At 40.9% G+C, this 22,249-nt stretch overlaps 1 protein-coding gene across 1 annotated transcript in view; it reads left to right on the top strand.

The window, feature by feature from the left end:
• Nucleotides 1-759: 759 nt before the first annotated feature.
• The window catches only part of LOC122808213 (immunoglobulin kappa light chain-like), a 105,216-nt gene continuing 83,726 nt past the window's right edge, over nucleotides 760-22,249 (top strand). Inside the window, exons 1-2 of the mRNA XM_044079177.1 lie at nucleotides 760-766; nucleotides 859-1,197. Of these exons, the coding sequence (XP_043935112.1) occupies nucleotides 760-766; nucleotides 859-1,197 (346 nt within the window). The remainder of the gene's footprint in view (nucleotides 767-858; nucleotides 1,198-22,249) is intronic.

Raw genomic sequence — 22,249 nt, 5'->3', positions numbered from 1 at the left:
CAAAGTATTTCAATGAATTAGTGTCTTAAATTTTTTCATATCGAAGTTTCAGAAATTTAAAATGAAGAATTTTAGCAAAGTATTTATGGTATAAGATATCTTCACAAATAAGGAGTGTGGTTTCCAGCTGGCAGGCATTTTTCAGTTTATATTACAGGACAGCAGGCTATAAATTAGCAAAGAACCAACAACAAAAAATGTTAAACTGTTTCAACAAACAGCATATATTTATGAGACATAAGATAACAGCCTTGGGGTTTGGCTTGTCCACAAGAAAATATCCATTTGTGACCTCACAGTATTTTTAGCCTTCTCTCTGTATCTTGCATTCTTTATGATATCCGTGGTATAAAGTAAGTGCATGTGGTAGGTTATCATCTATAGACATAGATTATGAATGTTACCTAGAGATGAACTAAGTACATCGGTAAACTATGCTGAATGACATAACATGAGTCAAACATATAAAAATTCTAAGCATATTAGTCTGTAATTATGTTTAATCTGGAATGCACATTCAGATAAACAGAGTATTGCATTGTCTATCTGAATCTAAATTTACATCTGCATTCAAAGCCTAGAATGTTACTTTTGTATGGCATTAAATCTAATGTCCAATCTGAACATAAATTACGTATAATACGCTAATAAATGTGTTATTTGATTTGTTTAGTTATTTACTGAGAAGCTGTTCTTTCCAACAAAGATACATTTCATTATACTTTTAAACAGGAATTATTTTAACTGTATTTCACTAGTATGGAAGGTACTCTTGCTTTTGATAATGCAATGTGTACTTACTAAGTTTCCATGCACTGAAAACAATATTGTAATGAATATTTACTTAATTTCTTACAGCAACTACATCAACTGTTAAAGTGATACAGAACCCAGATAAGCAAATCCAGCCAACTGGAAGCACAACACGGCTGAACTGCAGTGTGGGAAATATCTTCATGAAAATGACTATTGCTTATTGGTACAAACAAGGGCAAGATGGCAGGTGGAACTTTTTGTGTACCGCCTTCAACGGAAGTAAAGTAGAAGGGAGATATTTTGGAGGAGTGAAAGGCCATGGAAATTACTTTTACCTTCAAATTGAATATGCTGAAATGAACGATTCTGGTATTTACTTCTGTGCAGTAAAACATGTTAATCGCTTCTTCTTTGGGAATGGCTCTACACTAATTATTTCAGGTACATGGACAAAATAAAAAGTAAAAACAGGGCAAAATGCACTGATGCTGGATTGCTAAACAAATGCAGAGTTTTTATGCTAGCCAGACTGAAAATATTCTTTTATTTATGTTCTTAATCTGAGAAATCTTGCAACAAGTTATGCAGGAAGCCAGAAATTGAATAGAAGTTTGTATTTAAGTAATCATTTGATAGTAATAATCATTTTAAAAGCACTGTTGACCTGTTGAAATTCCACCTTTCACTTAATAACCCATCTCTTCATGAACCAACTTAACTTGGATGTAAAGGTATGATATGCCACTGTAGCATTGTTTCGTGGAAACCACTATGTGGCTGTGAATCTGGACCAGGTCGATATCTTTCCTATTGTTTTCCTCCTTTTTCTGCATGGACCCAGTAATATCAGGATGTGACAGTGTTCCACATACAATCTTGCATGCGGTCAGGGGTAATTCCCTGTTACTTTCCACCATATCCATTTGCATGTCGTGACCTTCTGTATGTGCCTGTAACTAATCAATAGCTGGTGTGGGACTGAACTTCATCTTCATGGATAGTGCGAGTTTGTTTGACATACTCGATTCCTGCTTTTAAACCAACTCCAAGGTGACTCTAGAGTGTTGCCACAACAGGTCACTGTATCACAACTTGTCTGGACATGTTTCATTCTCTTCTGCTGGCATTTTATTTAATGTCTATCAAGTACACTAAAATGTGCTACCATGGAAATGATCACACACCTGGTTAAAATTCTGAAATAATCACTGTGGCAACAATTTATTTCTGCTTCCATATTGGCCTCATGTTGTGAAATGAAATTTAAGCCTGCATTCTTCTTCTTCTTCTTCTTTCGGCTGCTCTCATTAGGGGTCGCCACATTCAAATTTAAGAATTCCTTATCTTCTGCCTGCAATATCATATATATATATATATATATATATATATATATATATATATATATATATATATATATATATATATTTCGTCAATTTGTTATGGGCTGTGAGAGTTCTGTATCACATTAAATCCACATAATCATCTTATCATGTAAGACGCCTCTGCAGCTGATAGTATTGCCTCTCTGGAATCAATGAAATAAATCTGAAGTGTGAGCAACATTGAAATGAGGGTCATTCAACACTGAAAAATTATTGTAATATTTCAAAAGTGTGTTTTGCATGGTGGGTACACCTTTCCCCCTGTACTTTTGACACTATGGCTTGCACTCCATACCATTGCTATTCATGTATACTAACTTGGAGATTGCTGTGTCTTGTAGTGATGTAAGTTCTTGAAATATTATAATCTTAAACTGAGTATGCCAGATATTAATCGCACTTTTGATCACACTTTAGATTCTTGACCATAAATACATCCTATTTCTGCCTGCCAGCTGCTTCTCTGAACATGAATTCAAATAAATATATCTGCTGTACAAAACTCTAAGACTCAGAAACATCATGTCTGTGAGATAAACAGCTTAGCCATTATGCCAACCCTCAATCCTTCTCTGTTTACATCATGACCAACCTTTCTCTGTTTACTGTGCATACATGAGTCTTATGTCTCATTAACAATGAATAAATCCAGAAATGTGGGTGTGACAACTGACACACAAAAAATCCTTATCACAACTGCAGCAGCGACCTGCAGGAAGATCATGTAGGAACATGCTGCAGCCGCAGGAATGTATGAGCAGCAGTAGTGCTCATCTGTTGTGCATGATCCTTAGTGGCAGCTGGAGCAATCCAGCACAAACAATTATGGAAAGAGAGAGAGAGAATATCAAAACCAATTGGCATAATGGTTAAGGTCTTCACTTCCCATGTACAAGGCAAAAGTTTCAATCCTGACCTCCAGTCAATGCCTATTTGGAGTCTGCATGTTCTTCCTGTGTCTCTGTAGGGTTCTTCCCACCTCCAAAAAACATGCTGAGTGTTTCCATCTCAAACTCACCAAAGAATGGAGCTGTAGGCAGCAGCACAGGCTCTACATGATGCCACTTTGGTCATCTACTGTAGTGCACAGTATCCTCAAAATAGAAGAACATGGATCACAAACTGTGCACTGTGGCAAGGCTAACCACTCAAGAGTGTAAAATATGGCTCTAGGTGAATGGGTATTTGCCAGTGATAAATGGGTTGAGAACCTGGCTAACTCTGACCTACCCAGGGTCCCATGCTAATCATGGGATGGGTGTATACACCCCTGTTATCCAGTGTGTACCTGCCATAAAGCCCAGCAGACTTGGGTCAGCAAGTGTCTGGTTTCCCAGCCTGAGATACCATGGATAGCTGTGCTGAGGGAAAGCTGGACGTAAAACCAATCAACCTGTCAAACAAGAACTGAGAATTGCTACACTTAATGTAGGTTCACTGACATGATGCAGCTTGGAAGTGGATGACATGATGATAAGGAGGAGGCTGGACATTCTACATATCCAGGAGACTAGATGGAAGGGTAGTGCAGCAAAGCCATTTGGCTTTGGATCTAGAGTCTACTACTCAAGAAGAGGACAGGCTAGAAATGGTGTGGAAATTGTGGTGAGAGACAGGCTTCAGAAGGCAGTGAGGGATGTCATCAGAGTTAGTTACAGACTCATGGCAATCAAACTCCATTTTAATGATAGGACAGCATTCATAAACTCAGCCTATGCCCCACAGCAGGGCTGTGATAGTGAGGAAAAGAGAGCATTCAAATTGCAGGATCTCCTAGATAAAGCAGGACCACATTAATTGGTGTTGATAATGGGTAACTTGAAGGCACATTTTGGGACAGACAGAATAGGATATGAGGACTGCCCAGGACCACATTGTTGGAGCAATGGGAATAAAGAAGGAGAGACCATTCTAGACTTCTCTCTATCTAATGGCATGATAGTAGCCAACACATGGTTCAGAAAGAGAGACAGTCCCAAGATCACATACACAAGTGGCCAACATGCAACTCGGGTAGACTTCCTCCTAGTAAGGAAAGGGCACTGGGGTAGAATCAGTGATTGCAACATCATCCCCAGTGAAACAGTCAGCACACAGCATAAACAGTTGGTTACCACAATCAGCTGCAAGCAGTGGTCACAGAAGGCTCTAGGGTCAACAGAGACCAGGCTAAAGACTTGGAAGTTGATTAGAGGGAAAGTACAACAGTTCAAGGAATTACTCAGGACTCTAGCACCGCATGAAGAGGAAGAAATAGGTGGAGTTGAAGAAGAATAGAAGTGCCTCAAAACACAGAACAGATACGTGGCTGAGACAGATATGGAAATAAGGTACATAAAAAAATGGTAGTGGAATGAAGAAGTCCAGGAAGTTATCAAACAAAAGAAGGAATGTAGGAAAAAGTGGGGCTAGAAAAGACCAACCAGGTTAGGAAGGAATACCAGTTGGCTAACAAAGAAGCTAAGCAAGGAGTTGCAATAGCAAAGATCAGGGCATTGCAGGCATTCTACCAGCTTCTGGAAAGTGAGTCAGTAGGTGGCACAAAGACACTATATAAAGTTTCAAGGCAAAGACAAAGATAAAGATAAAGAAGATAGTCTGACATCCTTCATAAGGGATGCCAGCAAAAGTCTGCTCATCAGTCCACAGGACATCAAAGGCAGATGGAAGGAGTATTTCCAGAAGCTTCTGAATGAAGAAAACCCCACAGAAGGTGTACATCCCCAGACATAGCCTACAGTGAGATAAGAGGAGGAGCCCGCCCTAGAAGAAGTAAGAATAGAACTAAGGAACATGAAGTCAGGAAAAGCAGCAGGTTCAGATGAGGTCACAGTAGATATGATAAAGATGCTGGGTGAGACAGGGGAGAAATGGCTCCTAAGGGTACTCATAGCAGTGCGGAGAGAAATGTGTATCCCAGATAACTGGAGAATAAGCATACTCATGCCAGTGTACAAGAGCAAAGGGGACATCCACAAATGTGGGTGGTACAGAGGCATCAAACTCCCGTCACACTGAATGAAGTTCTGGAAAGGGTGAATCATAAATGGATACGCAGAGTAGTAGAAAGTAAGATGGCAGATGAGCAGTTCAGATTCAGATCAGGATGCAGCACAACTGACTCCATTTTTGTAGTGAGACAGATAGTTGAAAAGAACCTAAAGATGAGGAAAGAGTCTGACTGGGCATTCCTAGACTTGAAGAAAGCATATGACAAGCTCCCAAGAAAGCTGATTTAGACAGTACTGCTATGGTTCAAAGTCCCAGAAACATTGGTAAAATTAGTTCAGGCTATGCACAAGGACCCAATGACTCAAGTATGAACAGTGTTTGGCCACATAAAGAAGTTCCCATTGGGAATGAGTGTGCACCACGGCTCTGCTCTGAGGCCACTGCTGTTCATACTGGTGATGGACTACATTAGTAAACAGGCTGGAGGAGATGGATCAGCAAAGTTGCTGTATGCAGATGGTGAGACATTGCAGACAGACTCAGAGCAAGCACTTCAGCAAAGGATAGGGGAATGGAATGCAAAACTGAAGGCACATGGGATAAAACTAAGCACAGATAAGATAGTGGTAATGGCAGCCAACTGGGGAAATCAGAAGATGAGAATTGAGATAGAAGGGAAAATAGTGGAAAAGATTACCAGCTTCAAGTATCTGGGAGTGGTGGTTGAGAAGAAGGGAAGTCTGAATGAAGAGGTTAAAGTTGGAATCAGAGGGGCTGCATCCAACTGGCACTGAGTATCAAGGGTAGTGTATGACAGAAGAATGCCATAGAAGCTGAAAAGTAAGGTATACAAGACAGTGGTGCGACCAGTACTACTGTATCTGCTTGAGAAGGGTGGTATGATGCACACTCTGGGACAGACAAAGAACTGAGGATTCAAGAGCAGAAGCCAAAGTAGCTCCAATTGTAGAAAAGATCAAGGAGAACAGATTATGGTGCCTCAATTTGCTCAAAGCTGCAGATAGTTGGACCTTCTGCTCATGCTCTGCTGTTCTCCAATACCTGCAGTTTGACTACAAAAGATAAGTGCTTATTTTCAACTGTTGCCTGCACTTCTGATTAACTAAAACAATATTTGCTGCATACGTGTTTAAACTGTGCAACTGTATTTTTTTTGGCTTAGTGAATTGAATCCTTACCTCTGATCTGATCTTGTATCCCCACCTGCATGCCCAACTGTTGTATTCTTAAGCTTATTGGGTCTTGAGTTGCCCGCCTTTACTATAAATTTGATACTGGACATTCCTCCCAGTCCCATTGCATCAGCTCATTTTACTGAGTACAGTGAGATCAGTTATGAAGGCCCACCCATTGCATCAGCTCATTCTACTGAGTACATTTGTAAGTTCCACCCCTTCAGCTTCTTAACCTTGAATTATCTTCTGTCTCCTCACTTTCTACTTAAAAAAAATAAAAAATATTTTGCCTCTTCCCACTTCATTTTGCTGCTTGTGCGTAGGTGTTCAACTGCATTTAGTTTTCAGCATATGATACTACTTGTCGGGTAGCCTGATTAAATTGATGATAGTAGTCTACTGAATTGCTGATTTATTTGAGATGTTTTTCTGTTGTGATTGTGAGCTAATTTATCATATTTGCACTGTTTTAAAGCAATTAAGTGATTGGCCGCATTTCATTAATGTTTAACTGTATTTCATTGCTATTCGCTACAATTCATTACTGTTTAAATGCATTTTACTGCATTTCATTATCATCTAACTGTATTTTTTATACTCTGAGTTATATTTTTTGTCTGTAAGTAGTTAATCAGTGCTTTTTTGTAAGTTTTACTGTGTTTTTACCCTTAAATTGAGTAGCATAGTCTGGATGCAAAGTCTGCTGCATCCATAGCTGTTTGTTTTTGCCTTTTGTGTTTCTGGCAGCCATCTTGTGTTTGCCTTCTGTGTTTCTGGCAGTCATCTTGTGTTGGTAGGGGTATATCTCCCCTGCTAGTGAGAGTAGCAGGGCTGCCTGGACTTTGTCTGGCACAAGCTGGTAAAGAAAGCAGGGACTTGCAGGATTGGCTAGATTTCTATGTTACTAGAACTTTCTATTTTTTTGTGGTATTTAAACCCCACATTTGAGCTGGTTTGGGCTTGTTTATACATCATGTACTGTTTTTAAGCAACTGGGAGGTATTCCAGCTACAAAGTTCCCCTTAGCACTTGTGTGATCACCTAGTAGTACTCCTCTTAGACCTTCCACCCTTTACACCTTTAGCTCTCTCTGGCCACTTTCCCTCAGATTCTGACAAATATGGATGGACAATTTCCTATGGTTTCTCCTGCCAGTCTGGTTGATATGGGTATCCTGAGACAGTGTAGCAACTGTCTCATGCACATGGACAACCCTCTACTGCTACCATCTAGGAACACAATTTGTGAGAGATGCAATTACATTAAAAACCTAGAGTATGTGCTCTCTCCCTTACAGGCCAGTATATCTGGCATTGAGAAGGTTGTTAACACAAACACCACACTTCAAACACCATCCACATCTATACAACACACACCCACATATGCAGAGTTCCTCAACAAAAACATACCCAAAGAAAAGAGGCCTCTGAGGCAAAAGCACACGTGAACTCCACTGCCCACCACACCACATACCACACATAGTCCACACACCTGTGTCTCACAGCCACTAAGGCCTAAACATAAACCCAGCATATTAGTCATAAGACAGTCCATTGTGAGACACACAGATGTGCCCCTTATCAGGCTGGATAAGGAGAAAGTCACGGTTAGTTGTTTGTCAGGTGCCAGAATCTGCCATATCACCCATGCACTCAAGTCTCTCAACAACAGCTACTATTATGACTCTGTCATAGTCCATGTTGGCGTGAATGACTTGAGACATACCTCACTGAACTATATGAAGAGAGATATGATTGAGCTCACTGAATATGTGTCCCAGGCAGGTACGTTCCTAACCTTAAGCAGCATTTTACTGTCACCCAGAATGATGCCTCAGTACAAACAGAAAATGATTGACTTTAACAATTGGCTTAGTTTCTGGTGTCTTTCCAAAGGGATCCAGTACCCGACAGCCTGGGAAGACATGCTCGACAGACTACAATGCTTTGCCAGAGATGGTCTACATCTGTCTCTCTTGGGCTTCAGGCTTCTGGAAAAGGCTCTTGCCATCCCCATAGTGCGTTTTTTAGGCAATGCCATGAGGTCAAAACTACCAACATGAAAATGTCATCAAAACGCAAATTAAAGGTTATGTTGCTAAACACTAGGAGTCTAAACATGAAACTGCACTCATTGTAAGCATTCTTAACCCTGGAAGATGCTGACATTTGTGCAGTCACAGAAACCTGGTTCAAAGCTGCAGAGAACAGCCCAGCCATACCAGGTTACTTATCCTGTCATACATTCAGACCCTAAAACTGTGGGCAAGCAAAAGGACGTGGAGCTGAAATATATATTAAAGGCATACACACCTCCAGGCTGGTCAAATACTATGATGCACAGGAAACACTCCAGGTGCAGTTAACCACTGACAAGACCCCTATTAAAATCATAGCTAGCTATAGGCCCCCAGCATTGACTCAAGATATCCACTCCACCTATCTGGACCTCTTTAAATCTATGAAGATTCGACCCTTTACCCTGATCCTAGGCGACTTTAACTACCCAACCATAGATTGGAAGGACTACTCATGCCAAAACACTAATGCCCAGAGATAACTTGATTTTATCAGTGCAAGTGCCTTGGACCAGCTGGTCAAATCCCCCCACAAGAGGTGATAATATCTTGGACTTGGTATTACCAAACATGAGCAACCACTGCAGCATCCCTACAGTGTCATCCTCCCTGGTAAGATCCAACCACAAAACAGTCACTTTCAAAGTCACCATCTTCCCTGACCCCCACCTAGGGTCAAACAAAAAAACTTCTCCAAAGCTGATTACAACCTCCTGAGGGAAAGTATAAATAGCTTCACCCCCCCCCCCATAAGAACTGGCACATATGTCCAAACCTTTACCAAAGTACTATACGAGCATTTATATAGATGCATGTAGTCAAGAATATCAGACAGGACAAAATCCTCCTCCTCAAGGAAGAGTAAACCTGTCTTGTGGACAGCTGCAATAAATAAACTCTATAATAAAAGGAAAAAATTGTTGTCCAGGACCAAGAAAGAGCAAGTGCCTAAGTGGAAGCAATCTCTCCTTAGCCTGAAAAAGCAAATAAAAGCACTAGTGAAATCCTCCAAAGCAAACTTTGAGTCCAAACTGGCCACAGTCATAAGGCCTTCTTCACATATGTCTGCAATCTCAAAGGAAGTGCTCAGATCTGCTCAGAACTGTTGGTCAAAGATGTGACACCCCACCACTGGACCAGTAATCAAGGAGCCTCAGTTCTTACCACTAGCACCAGTGGGGGATGTACACTGAGAGGATGATAAGTACACGTGCAGTTTTTCCAGATGCAGCTCTCTTCATCAAGTACAATTTCCCTTAAAAGCACACAGAGACTGCAGTCAGTCTGTAGCTGGTTTCTCCCTCTTTCTCCAGATCCCCAATAAGACTCCCCACTGGCACAGCTATAGAGTTGAGATCTCAGCTGAGTGGCCAAGCGAAGACCTCCAGCACCCTCTCTGCCCAACCAGTGTTTTGTGTCCCTGCCCAAGTAGCTGACACACACACTCCTTGAGGTTTGATTTACACACACACACACACACACATATATATATATATATATATATATATATATATACATATACACACACACACACAAACAAACCTGGGAAAGGCTGGCACAGGTTTATTAGCTATACCCCATTTTGCCTAGACTTTAAGGTAGTTATAACTGCCAGCAGCCAGCTCCTTATCAGCTACTTTAAGGCCCTTAACAAAGGGTGTCCAATCTTACTGTGTAATGTTACTATTAATACAAATGGTAGTTTGACCAAGAGCACGGCTATTAGGAGTGGCCTACACAGTGTCACCAAATAAATATGCAAATACTCTCAGAACTTAAATATCTCTACACAGATCAGCCACAATGAAAGGTTTAAATATATTTAATAATAAATATTAAAAGAACAAAAATATACTCAGTATATAATCACAGTGATAGAGTTCAAAACCACAGGAGATATTTAAAACACCATTACAGGACAATCTCAAATAAATAAAGAAATACATCTAAACTATGCTTCACTATATTCCTGACTATATCTAAGAGAGTTACTTCTTCTTCTTTCAGCTTTTCCCGGTTAGGGGTCACCACAGCAGATTACCGTTTGCTCATGATTGACAGTGCAGTTTTATGGTGTCGAGTTGCCAGCCCGGCATCCAACCTTCCACAGAAGGCACATACATGCATGCACTCACACCTAAGGCCAATTTAGTGTGTCCAATCCACCTATAGCATGTCTTTGGGATGTGGGAGGAAACCGGAGCACCCGGAGGAAACCCATGCGACCACACGGAGGACATGCAGACTACGCACAGAAGGCACCCCAGCCGAGGATTGAACCGGCGAACCTCTTGCTGTGAGGTGGCAATGCTAACATCTAAGAGAGTTACTATACCCTAGAAACTTACAGAACAAGGCAGATGTGATGAATGGATCTTCTAGTTGTTGTCAGGTCAAAGACAGGATACAGAATGCTGTCTCACTCAGATACCTCTCAAATTAATATCTGAAATATTACTGCTGGGATAGCTTGCAGAATGACACAATTTCTTGTCATCTGACTCTAGTCCCCAGCCCAAAACAACCATTGATGGCAGATGGTAGCATTTAGCATCTACCTGTGAAAATACACAGATGAGGGCTTTTCCTCAGATCTTAGGCAGATAGTGCAAGTCCTAAAACAATAAAACACGTCCAAGACAATACAGAAAGCTCCCAAGTTTTAGACATTGTGCCTCCTTGCTGCATCGAAACTGAAAGATATCATCTTTTATTGCGTAGCCATAAAGTAATTTAATTTCAGCTATATTTCTGAAGTTAACCTCCTGTATTCCAGTTTTCACTGTTAAAATATGCATTTAAACAGTTACAATAGTGCATGTACAGTTCTGTTCTTTTCCAGTAGGGTACACTGTGGATACATTTCAAGCACTTTGCAAAACCCTTTTCAGCATGCACTTCTTTACCAGCAGTTTGAAATACACATGACATAGATTTTTAATAAATTTGTAACACAAGCATCTTACACAAATCATGTTGATATTCACAAATGACATATAATTATTTACAAAATTTCCGATAGCCTTGCTGTCTGTTTCTCCTTTCATGACAAAGGATATCACATACACAAATGCTGTTGATATAGCCATCCTGCTAGTAGACAGGTTCAGTGAAAACTTCACCCCTCTGCCTCCATCAGTAAATCAGGACATACCCAACACCTGCCCACTCCCCTTACCACTAGGGAGTAAGTAATCACTGCCCTCTGAAAGGCAAAAAATACAGCCTCCATGGGACCCAATAACATCCCAGGTTGCATCCTACATGAACTCAGGCAGGAACTTTTAGCACCATTAATCACCCTATTCAAACAAAGCCTGAGTACTGGTTTCATCACAGCCGAGTGGAGGACAGCCACTGTCATCCCTTTGCACAAAGGTAGAGCATCCGCAGATCCAGGAAATTATAGACCCATCAGCCTAACTAGCCTGATCTGCAAGGCCATGGAATGGATTATCATGGACCTCATTAACAAGGACATTGGCAACCTCCAAACACTTGATCCTACACAATTTGGTTTCATTAAGGGGAGGTCATGCCTGTTAAATTTGGTCGACCTCTTTGAAACATTCACCAAAGCCAAAGGGAAGATGGTGCATCACCACCTACCTTGCCCTGGCCAAAGCCTTCAATACTATTCCTCTCTCAGGTATAATAGATAAACTCTCTCAACTAGGCATCAATCCATAAGTTACCAGATGGGTAGCAAACTGGTTCACTGATAGACCCCCACCTAGTTAAAATAGGGGAGACCACCTTAAACAGTAGACCCATAATGTACGGTATACACCAGGGATCAGTCTTGGGGCCTCTGTTGTTTGGGATATACTTTTTTGAGGTACAGGCCAAAACCAGTGGGCTATGGCTGACCAGGTTTGCAGATGACTGCAAGCTGGGCCCTTTCATAAATTTCCCTAGTGATGTGGACATCCTCCAAGAGGGTCTCACCTAAACAAATGACTGGTGCCAGAAACATGGCCTCAAACTGAATGCTAAAAAATGCATCATCATCCCCTTTGGGGAGAGTGATGTCCCCACAAATTATCACATTAATAACAAGCTCCTAAGCATGAGAGACTTGGACACCCAGCTTGATAGCAAACTGATTTTTGACCACCATATTGCCTCTGTATCATGGAAAGCTTTCTAAATGGCCCACCTCATTAGTAAGGGTATCTCATCTAGGAACAAGGAGGTCATAACATCCCTGTGTTCTTCCCTTATAAAACCCATTATTGAGTACAATACCCCTTTCAGCATGTACCTCACAAAGCACATGCAGCAACTGGAGAGACCACAGAGGTTCCTCATCAGAAGAATCTAAGGTTTAGACATCTACCCTACACAGGCTAAAAGCTCTGTCCGCCCCTCTACTCAGTCTCATACAGACACCTCAGAGGTGACCTCTGTCTGGTATACAATGCAATCTCAGACCCCGCCTTAATAGGACTGCTGCATATCTGCAAGTTTAGCTCCACTTGAGTAACCCACATGCAAGACCTCAACCTGGTCTGTGACATCAGTAGGACTTGTTGGTGAGACAGATTTCTGTCCCAGAGACTTCCCCTTCTGTGGAATAGACTCCCTCTTCATGTCAAGCAGAGAATCTCATTAACCCTTTTTAAGCGCAACCTGGATAACTGGATGGGGAACTGAAAATGCACCCCTGGGATTCCACCTGTGTCCCTGTTGGACAGGGAGCATTGGGTGCTAACTTGTCTGAACATGGACTAAATTCTTGGTTAGCCTTGTAAGGGACTCAGGGCCAATAGCCTAGTAACTTTCTGTGATTCCTCTGATCCTATGTGCAAAAAAACAGAAGACAACCAAGTTAAGAAGATTTGGGACAGACAGGAAAAAGGTAAGTTGAAATAAGGAGGTCCAGCAAAGAGGTGGATGGATTGTCTGAGAGAAGATCTGTGACAGTCAGGCATGAGTGTCAAAGAAGGCAGGAGTTTTTTATGGGGTTTCCCCCCAGGCGTATACTGGAAAGGGGTTTTGCACAGCCCAGCTGGACCATCCCAGTAATCAAACAGAAATAAATAATAACTTAACCACTAAATACATAAATAAAGGTTTCAGTGAAGCATTTGGTGGGTGATTGTTACTCAGTTACTGAACAAAATACTCAAAAAAACATCCAGCCATCAAGGGACTTGAACCTTCAACCCTCTCCATGTACACTATATAAAGCATTTTATTTACAAGTTTTGTTATGGAAGCAGTCACACTAAAAGCATCAGTTTTATCGTGTGTTGTATTTACAAACTGCTGCACAAAGAAGCTCAGGTCATTTGCATGTCTGATGGTAGCAGAGGTGAATATATGTAGTAGGTGATAGCGGTTGTACTTCATCATTGAAATGCAATGAGCAGTGTAAGTCTTTGTCATGTTCACGTGGATGTCACTGGTGCTCTGGAACCTCTACATGGGCATGTGTGAAGTATGTCTATTTTTTCAACTATATTCAAGACTGGAAATTGGAGTAGAGGAATGAGATAGAAAGAGGAAGCAAACAGAGTGTAGAACAGAAGGTCTGCAGCTATGGAATGAGTAGGATGGAAGTGGGGAAGGTGGGATTATTTTTTTCTTTTATTTCTTTTTTTTGTTTGTTTTTGTGGAACAGGTGCCCCTTTTTCATGCATAAAGAGAGGGAATGTTAAGAAAAGAAGGGAGGAATATAAGATGAAGGGTAAGAGGGCAGGGCAGATAGTAGGGGAAGACACACATAACTCATGGGGTAAATGGTAACACAACGAGGAAGGGGGAGCACAATGTTGAAGGAAACATCAGAGAAACAGATGAAATACAGTTGTGAGGGGAAAATAAAACAACCAACAGGAGTGGTCATGAACACAAAAAGGATGAACATATTAGGATGGGGATGTGTTGTTCACAGATGCAGCCTGTGCTAGTTAATACCCAGTGGGAGATTACGTGCCCCTGTAGGTATCATCACCACTGGGTTCTGTCTCAGATGATGGAGATAGTCCAGGACAGGTATGCAACTCAATGAACCACCAGTGGAGGTTCTTCACTTGGCTGATTTGGTCATCTATACCCTGCCTACATGGAGTGGTAAAATCTTAGGTTTTAGTTTAAAAAAAATATCTTCTTATAAACTGCAACAAACTGCTTGCTACAAGTATAGCAAACAGTTGCTGCAGTTTATACCATACCTTTACAGAACACCACAGCACTCAGGTTTTAGTTAAAAAAGAAAAGAGATACTATTTTTTACATTTAAACTGTAGCAAACTGCTTGCTACAGTTTAGACCACACATGGAGTGCTACAGTGCTTAGGTCTGACCACAAATGCAATATCACCTTTTAAAAAATGGCATTGCATTAATGATCAGGATCATATGATCACACCCCTCCCAACACTTTGCACCCTGGGCAGTTGCCCATCTCATCCTGCCCTAGCTACACTACTGTTGTACAATATAAGTGTGACGAGAAGCACAGAGCATCATCATGCTACAGAAGGAAACTCTGGTGCTTGTACCTGGATACCCACAAAAAGTGGTGTCCAAAAGAAAACTTTCTTCTGTTAAATCTTTTTAATTTTGTATAGTAAGTCCTACTTTTTACATCTCCATTAATTTGTACCTCAGCTGCTTTTAAAGGGGAACTCCATCCAAATGTAATGTTTTTCTTTCCAAAAAATTTTTTCCTTCCCTGCAATCCATCAATAACTGTGTCACATACAGGAAAAGCATCATATAATAATAATTCCGTTTTGTTTTATGCCTGAACGTATTTCTGTTTGCCTTTCTTTCCTATGTTTGTCTTGTCATTTGTTACCTCATGATGGCTACTAAGAGTGACATAGTAATTAGATTTAGTTACTTATTCCGACTATAGAGCCATTAAAGGAGTACAACAGGTTTCTCTAATGTATTCCTCAACTTCACGGCCCTTTTCCTCCCTATTTATATTGTCCTCTGTAAAGCAACAACAATAAAGCATTTACAAGTTTTATAATTCCCCTTACTTCTGTAACACAAACCTACCTTCTCATACTGTGATGGTTTCACTTACAAAATGATTCTCTCACGTTTGAATAAAGCTTGCTGAAGTCGCCCAATTACTGACATCATTGAGGCCAGGCAGTGCAGGTACTTTTTTTTTTTTTTTTTTAAATCAGTTCCCTCCCCCAAAGTGACATCACCACAGCCGTCATCTGATTCTAACTAAAATAATAAGACCCACCCATTCTGTGATGTCATGGCTCCCTTGTCCTTCCCCCAGCCTGAGTGCTGTTCATTTTATTCAGTAGTAGTGTAGTAACACCAATGTTTGGAAACACAGAAATTTGGTATGCATACTTGTACATTATGCACGGCAAATGATGCTTAGGTGGTGTATCACTTGCATACTTCTCTGTTGTATTTGCACCAGATACTGCTAGTGTGCAGTGCGGGAATAGAAAGATTAAAACATTACCCTGGCATCAGAGGTGGCAGTGCAACATATTCATAGTGGCTTAACATGAGAGTAGCTCTAAGCAAGCACCATGTGAAACCTGAACAAGCACCTAGAATTATTCAGTGCAGCTTCCACACCTTAAGTCTGAAAATGAATTCACATACTCACATGAACAGGAGTAGCTGCATATTAATGGCTAAAGGTGTACGGGCATGTTGGGTGGTTACTACACTGCAAAAGTGGTATGTAATGGTGGAGATATTTGGAAGGCATGAGCAAACACACCAGTATATTAAAGCCAAATGAACTGGAGGCTGGCAAATAGATTTAGTAAAGGATTTTGACCATGCACAAATATTTCAACAGTGATTCTTTGCAGTGGCATCCATTATCTGATTAAAGGTATGTTAACCTTGATGTCCTTTATTTAAAAAAAAAATCAATAAAAAATTTACTTTGTTATAAGTGACTTCTGGACACAAGAAAAAGGAAGGGGAAAGTATAGCAATGGGGTTTGTATGTTCAAAGACAAATCCAGGAACACTGCAAAAGGTTTTTTTTTCAAACCAACCAGTGGAGTAAAAACATATGAAGGCAAACACTGCATACCAACACACTGCACATGTAAATCTCAGTTTTTAACAAGGTGGAAGCATGAAGTGATACCTTAACACTTAAATTAATAAAGATCTAAACTGGTTAATAGTATAAATATTTTATTCTTTAGCTCTTGGTGCAAGACCTTACTGGATGTGATTGCAGTCAAGTAAGGCCATGGCTACAGTGCAGCAAAAAAATGTCCCCTCTAACAAAGGAAATGCTAGAGCAAAGATTAAATTACATGAGTCAAGCACCCTGCTGAGATCTGCCAATCAATGGAATTACCAGGTCAAATTACCCTCAAGACTTTGACAGCTAGGGAAGCTAAGTGTTATGGGGGAGGGGAGAAGTAAATGGACTGGAATTCATTGTCGCACAAATTAGTGCCATTTAAACTAAATTAGAAAAAAAGGCAGCAGTAAACAGCACTTTGAGTGTGTTCTGTGGCATTTGCACTGTTTCTGTTTTAAATAGTCATCCAGCAGCAGGGAATGTTACTTACACTGTTCTATTTTACTCAGTAGTTTGTACGCATGCAACATCTATGAAATGACAGGAACTTTAGGCAAACGGAGGCCTGCATGATGTAACATTTTTGAGCCAAACAATGATTCTGGGATACTGGATGGCAACCTGATTTATCCAAACCACGTCAATATGCCAGCCTCCAGGTGGTCAGAGTCTGGAATTACATATAAAAATATTTAAAATCCTGTAAATAATCCCAAAGTGCTCTTAAAGAGTAGGAAACATCATGATATGATGTTTTAAACATGTTTTTTGAGTCTGTGGGTGCGGTACTCCTTTAAGAAAACCATGGCTCTTAAACATTGATATTTAAATGTGCTTTATCAGTCACAGATTGCCAGCATCACACCTCAGCTAAATAATGTAGTCTGAATACTGAACCAGAGCAAGGCTTTCAAGCTTAGCTTTCAGATGCAAATGAACAAGAAAACACAACCTTAAGTTTATTTTTGTTTGTTTCTAATTATAAATTCTTTCTCCTAAATCAGACTCTGAGTGCCACAAAGAAAATATTTAAATCTTACTCTTCTGATTTTCTGGTAGTATTTAATTTTGCATTTTTTCTACTTTCTACACTGTATTTTCTGTAAAAGTGCATTTTTCTTCTGGTGTTTTCTTACAGCATTTTTTGCATTACAGTGTTTTGTTGAGACAAGTCAGCGAGATGGGGAAGGAAGATTAACATCAAAGACTCTAATTCTAGGTATGGTTTTAAAAACAGTGAAAGCTACACAAAACATTGCAGCCCCATTAACACCTATTAATCACAAGCGTCAAATTTCTCACACTTGAACACTGAAGCATAGTTATTACTTTGAAAAGAACAATTAACTCAGCTATGCTTTCAAGCCTGTCATTCAGGCATTCATTAAAATGCTAATAAAAATCAAAGGAACCAATGTAATGAAAAATATGAATTAATCATAGTTCTCAACCTCTTAGCACAAAAAATTTGGACAAAACCAAAAATAATAGGGGACAAAGCCTCAAAATAGGGACATATTTTAAATATTGTTCTTATAGATTTAACAAGTTACTAGAATACAAGGTCATGTGTTACTAAGCATTTTCTAAAAGAAATGGTCTGAAACTCAAATACCTGTCATTATTTAGTGAAGTCAAATGTCATTGATATGCTATACAAATCCAGAAAACCACAAATTTTATGAGGAACAGGCTAAAAATATGAGGCAAAAAATCTGGACAGTTGAGAGGTATGGAATGATGCTGATAGTCAAAAGAAATCAGTGACAGTACTCTTGTAAAGTGAGAAAGAGAACCACAGTAAACGATTAGCTCATCATAGGGACTTCTCTCTCTGTCCCTCTAAAAGGACATCAAGGAGGTGAAAGCGTTAACTAAAACAAAATCATGAAACTCATGGCAGCCCCATTTCAGACCATTTCGGGTATAACAAATGAGAAAATAATAACTACTTTGATACAGAGACATTAATAGTACAGAAAAGGTCAAGATATGCTAAAAACACTTTTTTTTTCAACTTTTGTTTGCAGTTCTCCATCTTTAGCTTTACATCCACAGTTATCTGCACAATGTTATCAAATAAAGCATTACTTTTTACCATGTTGATTTTTGTAAAACTCTCAATTACATGTATAGTTCTGTGCTGGGTAATACTTACACTGGCTGTTTTGTGTCCACAGACATGTTTATCTGCTACACCTATAGATGTTAGCCAACATGGCTATGAACATAGCCGGCCTTGGGCATATGCCAACTAGGCAGCTGCCTAGGGTGCTGCTCTAGCAGGGGTGCTGTTCCAGTAATCTGGATGGTGTAGGTAGACCAGGATGGGGGGCACAAAGTGGTATGGGGGGGTGCTGTGGAGCCCTTTTGCCTAGGACACAGGTTGACCAAAGGCCAAGCCTGGCTATGAATGACCAAGATCCTGCTCCTGCACTGTTAGTACTTTCACAGCAGCATCTATTGTGGATGCCATTATTGCAGAGGCATGTCATATACTGGACACCTCTCAAGGGCATGAAGCACACCAGTATCTAGCCTGGGTTGTAGAACATTCAATACAACTCATGGTAGAGCCAGATGTTGAGGGCTAGATGCTGAACCCTCTGCAATGCATGCCCTGGACCTGTATAGTAAACCACACTGCAGTGGTGTAACTACTGTTGAGGCTATGTACCTGCAAGCCCACACTCACAGCACAGAGTATATCAAGCACCTCTACTGACACCAGCTCTTTTAAACATTAAAGGCCTCCCACTCAGTCAATGCTCCCCAGCACCGATATTTCACACACCACCACATTTTGATTTAATATTCCTTGACACTCATACTCATTGTGCAAATGATGGCAACTGTATCCTGCATTTTGTACATTGTTCCTTGGGTTGCCTACAACTGATGCACAGTGTGGCTAGCCTATGCCTAGTTAAGTATGGAATGGCATTGGATTTGTATGCATTATCTTTTACAGTAGTGTAGCTGCTTTACTTTTGTATACTGTGCTCTGAAACTATGTGCAATCCACTGTCTCTATTAGTACTGTGGTGTACTGTGCCCACCTCCATTTGGCATGACCCTCCCTCCACTGGCTCTACCTCTGACTCCTCCTCTAACTCAGCCTTCACTGCCTGGAGTAGTGCTGGAAATTGCTACCACTGTAAGAGCCCACCCTGTTGTAATTACTTCTATGTAATTACATATGTAATATCAATTGCAGCTGAAAGCCCTCCAGGTGTAGCATCTCTAAGCCACTGAGGACCTGATCGCTTTGCCCCCCCACTTGTATGAGCGAGGAATCCTCTCACTCCAGCTAAAAGCAAAGAAAACTCTAACCAGTAATCATCCAATAATAGACTGCAGCCCTAGGTTTAACTCCAGGAACTTTGTTGTTGCCACTTGTGTAGTAGCCACTGAGGACCTGATTGCTTTGGGTCCCCCCCCCAACTTGTGTGAGCAAGGAATCCTCTCACTCCAGCTAAAAGCAAAGAAAACTCTAACCAGCAATCATCCAAAAATAGACTGCAGCCCCAGGTTTAACTCCAGGAACCTTGTTGTTCATAGGTAGGTACTAGGCTATCTGCCAGAGTGTGTCGGCTTTCGACGCCCCATTGATTAATTAACTGATCCTCTGTCAAGAAGAGCCAATGAAGTGATCCCAGGGGTGTATTTTCTGTTACCCATCCACTCGTCAAGGTATCTCTTGAAGAGTGTTACTGAGGGGCTCTGCCTGATGTAGTTTGGAATTTTGTTCCAAAGCATGGGGAGTCTCTGTGACAGGAATCTATCCCTCCAGCATGTTATATTTATTGTTGTGGTGAGGTTTAGCTCACTAGAGCACGTGGGTCATAGTGACTTGGATTTCTTTAGGTGGAGCATGTCCATCCATTCTGAGTTGGACATGGCTTTAAGTCAGGCAGAGATCACCTCTGAGTAAGCGATATGCCACTGAGTACAGCCAGAGTTTTTTCAGTCGGGCTGCATAGGACATATGTTTGAGGCCAGTAATCCTCTTGGTGAGGAACTTTTGTGGTCTTTCCAGCTGTTGGAAGTGTCTTGTGAGGTACATTCAGACCATTTCGGGTATAACAAATGAGAAAATAATAACTACTTTGATACAGAGACATTAATAGTACAGAAAAGGTCAAGATATGCTAAAAACATGAGTAGAGGGGAACTATAACCTCTTTATTTCTAGATGCGAACCCTTTAGTAATTAGATGGGCCACATAGAAGGATTTCCTAACTACTTTGGCAATATGATTGTCAAAGGAGACAATTGCCGCTTGTGTAGTAGTCACTGAGGACCTGATCGCTTAATCGCTTTGGGTCCCCCTCCACTTCCTCTCACTCCAGCTAAAAGCAAAGAAAACTCTAACCAGCAATCATCCAAAATAGACTGCAGCCCCAGGTTTAACTCCAGGAACCCTGTTGTTGCCGCTTGTGTAGTAGCCACTGAGGACCTGATCACTTTGGGTCCCCCCCCACACTTGTGTGAGCAAGGAATCCTCTCACTCCAGCTAAAAGCAAAGACAACTCTAACCAGCAATCATCCATAAATAGACTGCAGCCCCAGGTTTAATTCCAGAAACCTTGTTGTTGCCTCTTGTGTAGTGTAGGTGCCTGCTTTTGTGACTACTATTATGCCTTGTTAAAATCTGTTACAGTCAGCTAGAGTGCATACCCCAGGGGCAACAGCTGCAAACCTTCTTCCTATTAGCCCATCCCCATCCCTTTCATCCATTTCACTGTTGATAATTTGCTGTATGTTAAGGTATTTAGCCCGTCTCAATAGTCATAGCCTTCAGTTCCTCCTCCTCAATACTTGTTCTTCACTAAACACCAAACAGAGGTGCAAAGTCTCCACCTGCTTTTATCTTTAGCTACATTGTGTGCAGCAAACAATGAGAAAAAGGGAATACAAATATAAAAGAGAATAAAATCTGCCATTGCAGACTAGTAAGCAGCATACAACGTCTACCTGTGGTGTACTCCTACACATAGTTTTTCTTGGAGAAACCTTCCAGTCCTTGAACAAGGGTGCCTGTATGTTTACCTTATTTCCTTGGCTGTCCTTTGATAATTAGCTAGGTTTAGCAGAGTGCCTTGGATTCTCCCCTGCTACTTTAAATTCTAATTGATGGTTTCCCTCCCTTACTCCACCCCCCAAGTGATTGTTCAGGTACAACACACCAAAGGTTTTAAAAACCCTGGATGCCATATTTGCTCTAATTATAGCTGAAAGCCCTCCAGGTGTAGCATCTCTATTAAGTGTCCCAGGACTAGCTGATAGTTTTCTTTAGCTAAGTTCTATCTGGAAGGTGTAGCCCTGCTCCATTCGCTTCACTAACCTCCCACTCCCATCCCCCCCATATCACTACCTTTATACCTATCCATACAACCACACCCCCTCACTTCCTACCAAATCCCCCACCCCCTCTACTTCCTGTTCTCATACTCCCTCCCTTCTTTGCTCCTCCCCACACTTACCTACTATCCACTATCAAAGACCTTGCTCCCACCCCTTCCTCTCAACCTCTGTTCTACATCCCATAATGTGACATGTCTCTTACAACTCAAACTATACTCTTACCTTCTTTACTCCTTATACTCTTATCACCTCACCTATCACTCACAATTACCTACGCCCTATTTCCATCCCTCAAACACCATTCTTAACTCAAGTACTACACCACAACCCTATCTACTAATTTGTCCCTCCATTCTTCCCCCCACCATTCCTATTCCTAAAATAAAAATATCTCCCCCCTCCCCTTTAAAACAAAAAAAAAAAAACAAAGTCTACTTACTCAAATTAAAACCCCTTTACAAACCTCTACTTCTA

The sequence above is a fragment of the Protopterus annectens genome, chromosome 8.part0, assembly GCF_019279795.1.
Source record: "Protopterus annectens isolate FY-2018-M chromosome 8.part0, PAN1.0, whole genome shotgun sequence".
NCBI lineage: Eukaryota > Metazoa > Chordata > Ceratodontiformes > Protopteridae > Protopterus > Protopterus annectens.
This window is presented reverse-complemented; position numbering and strand designations above follow the sequence as displayed.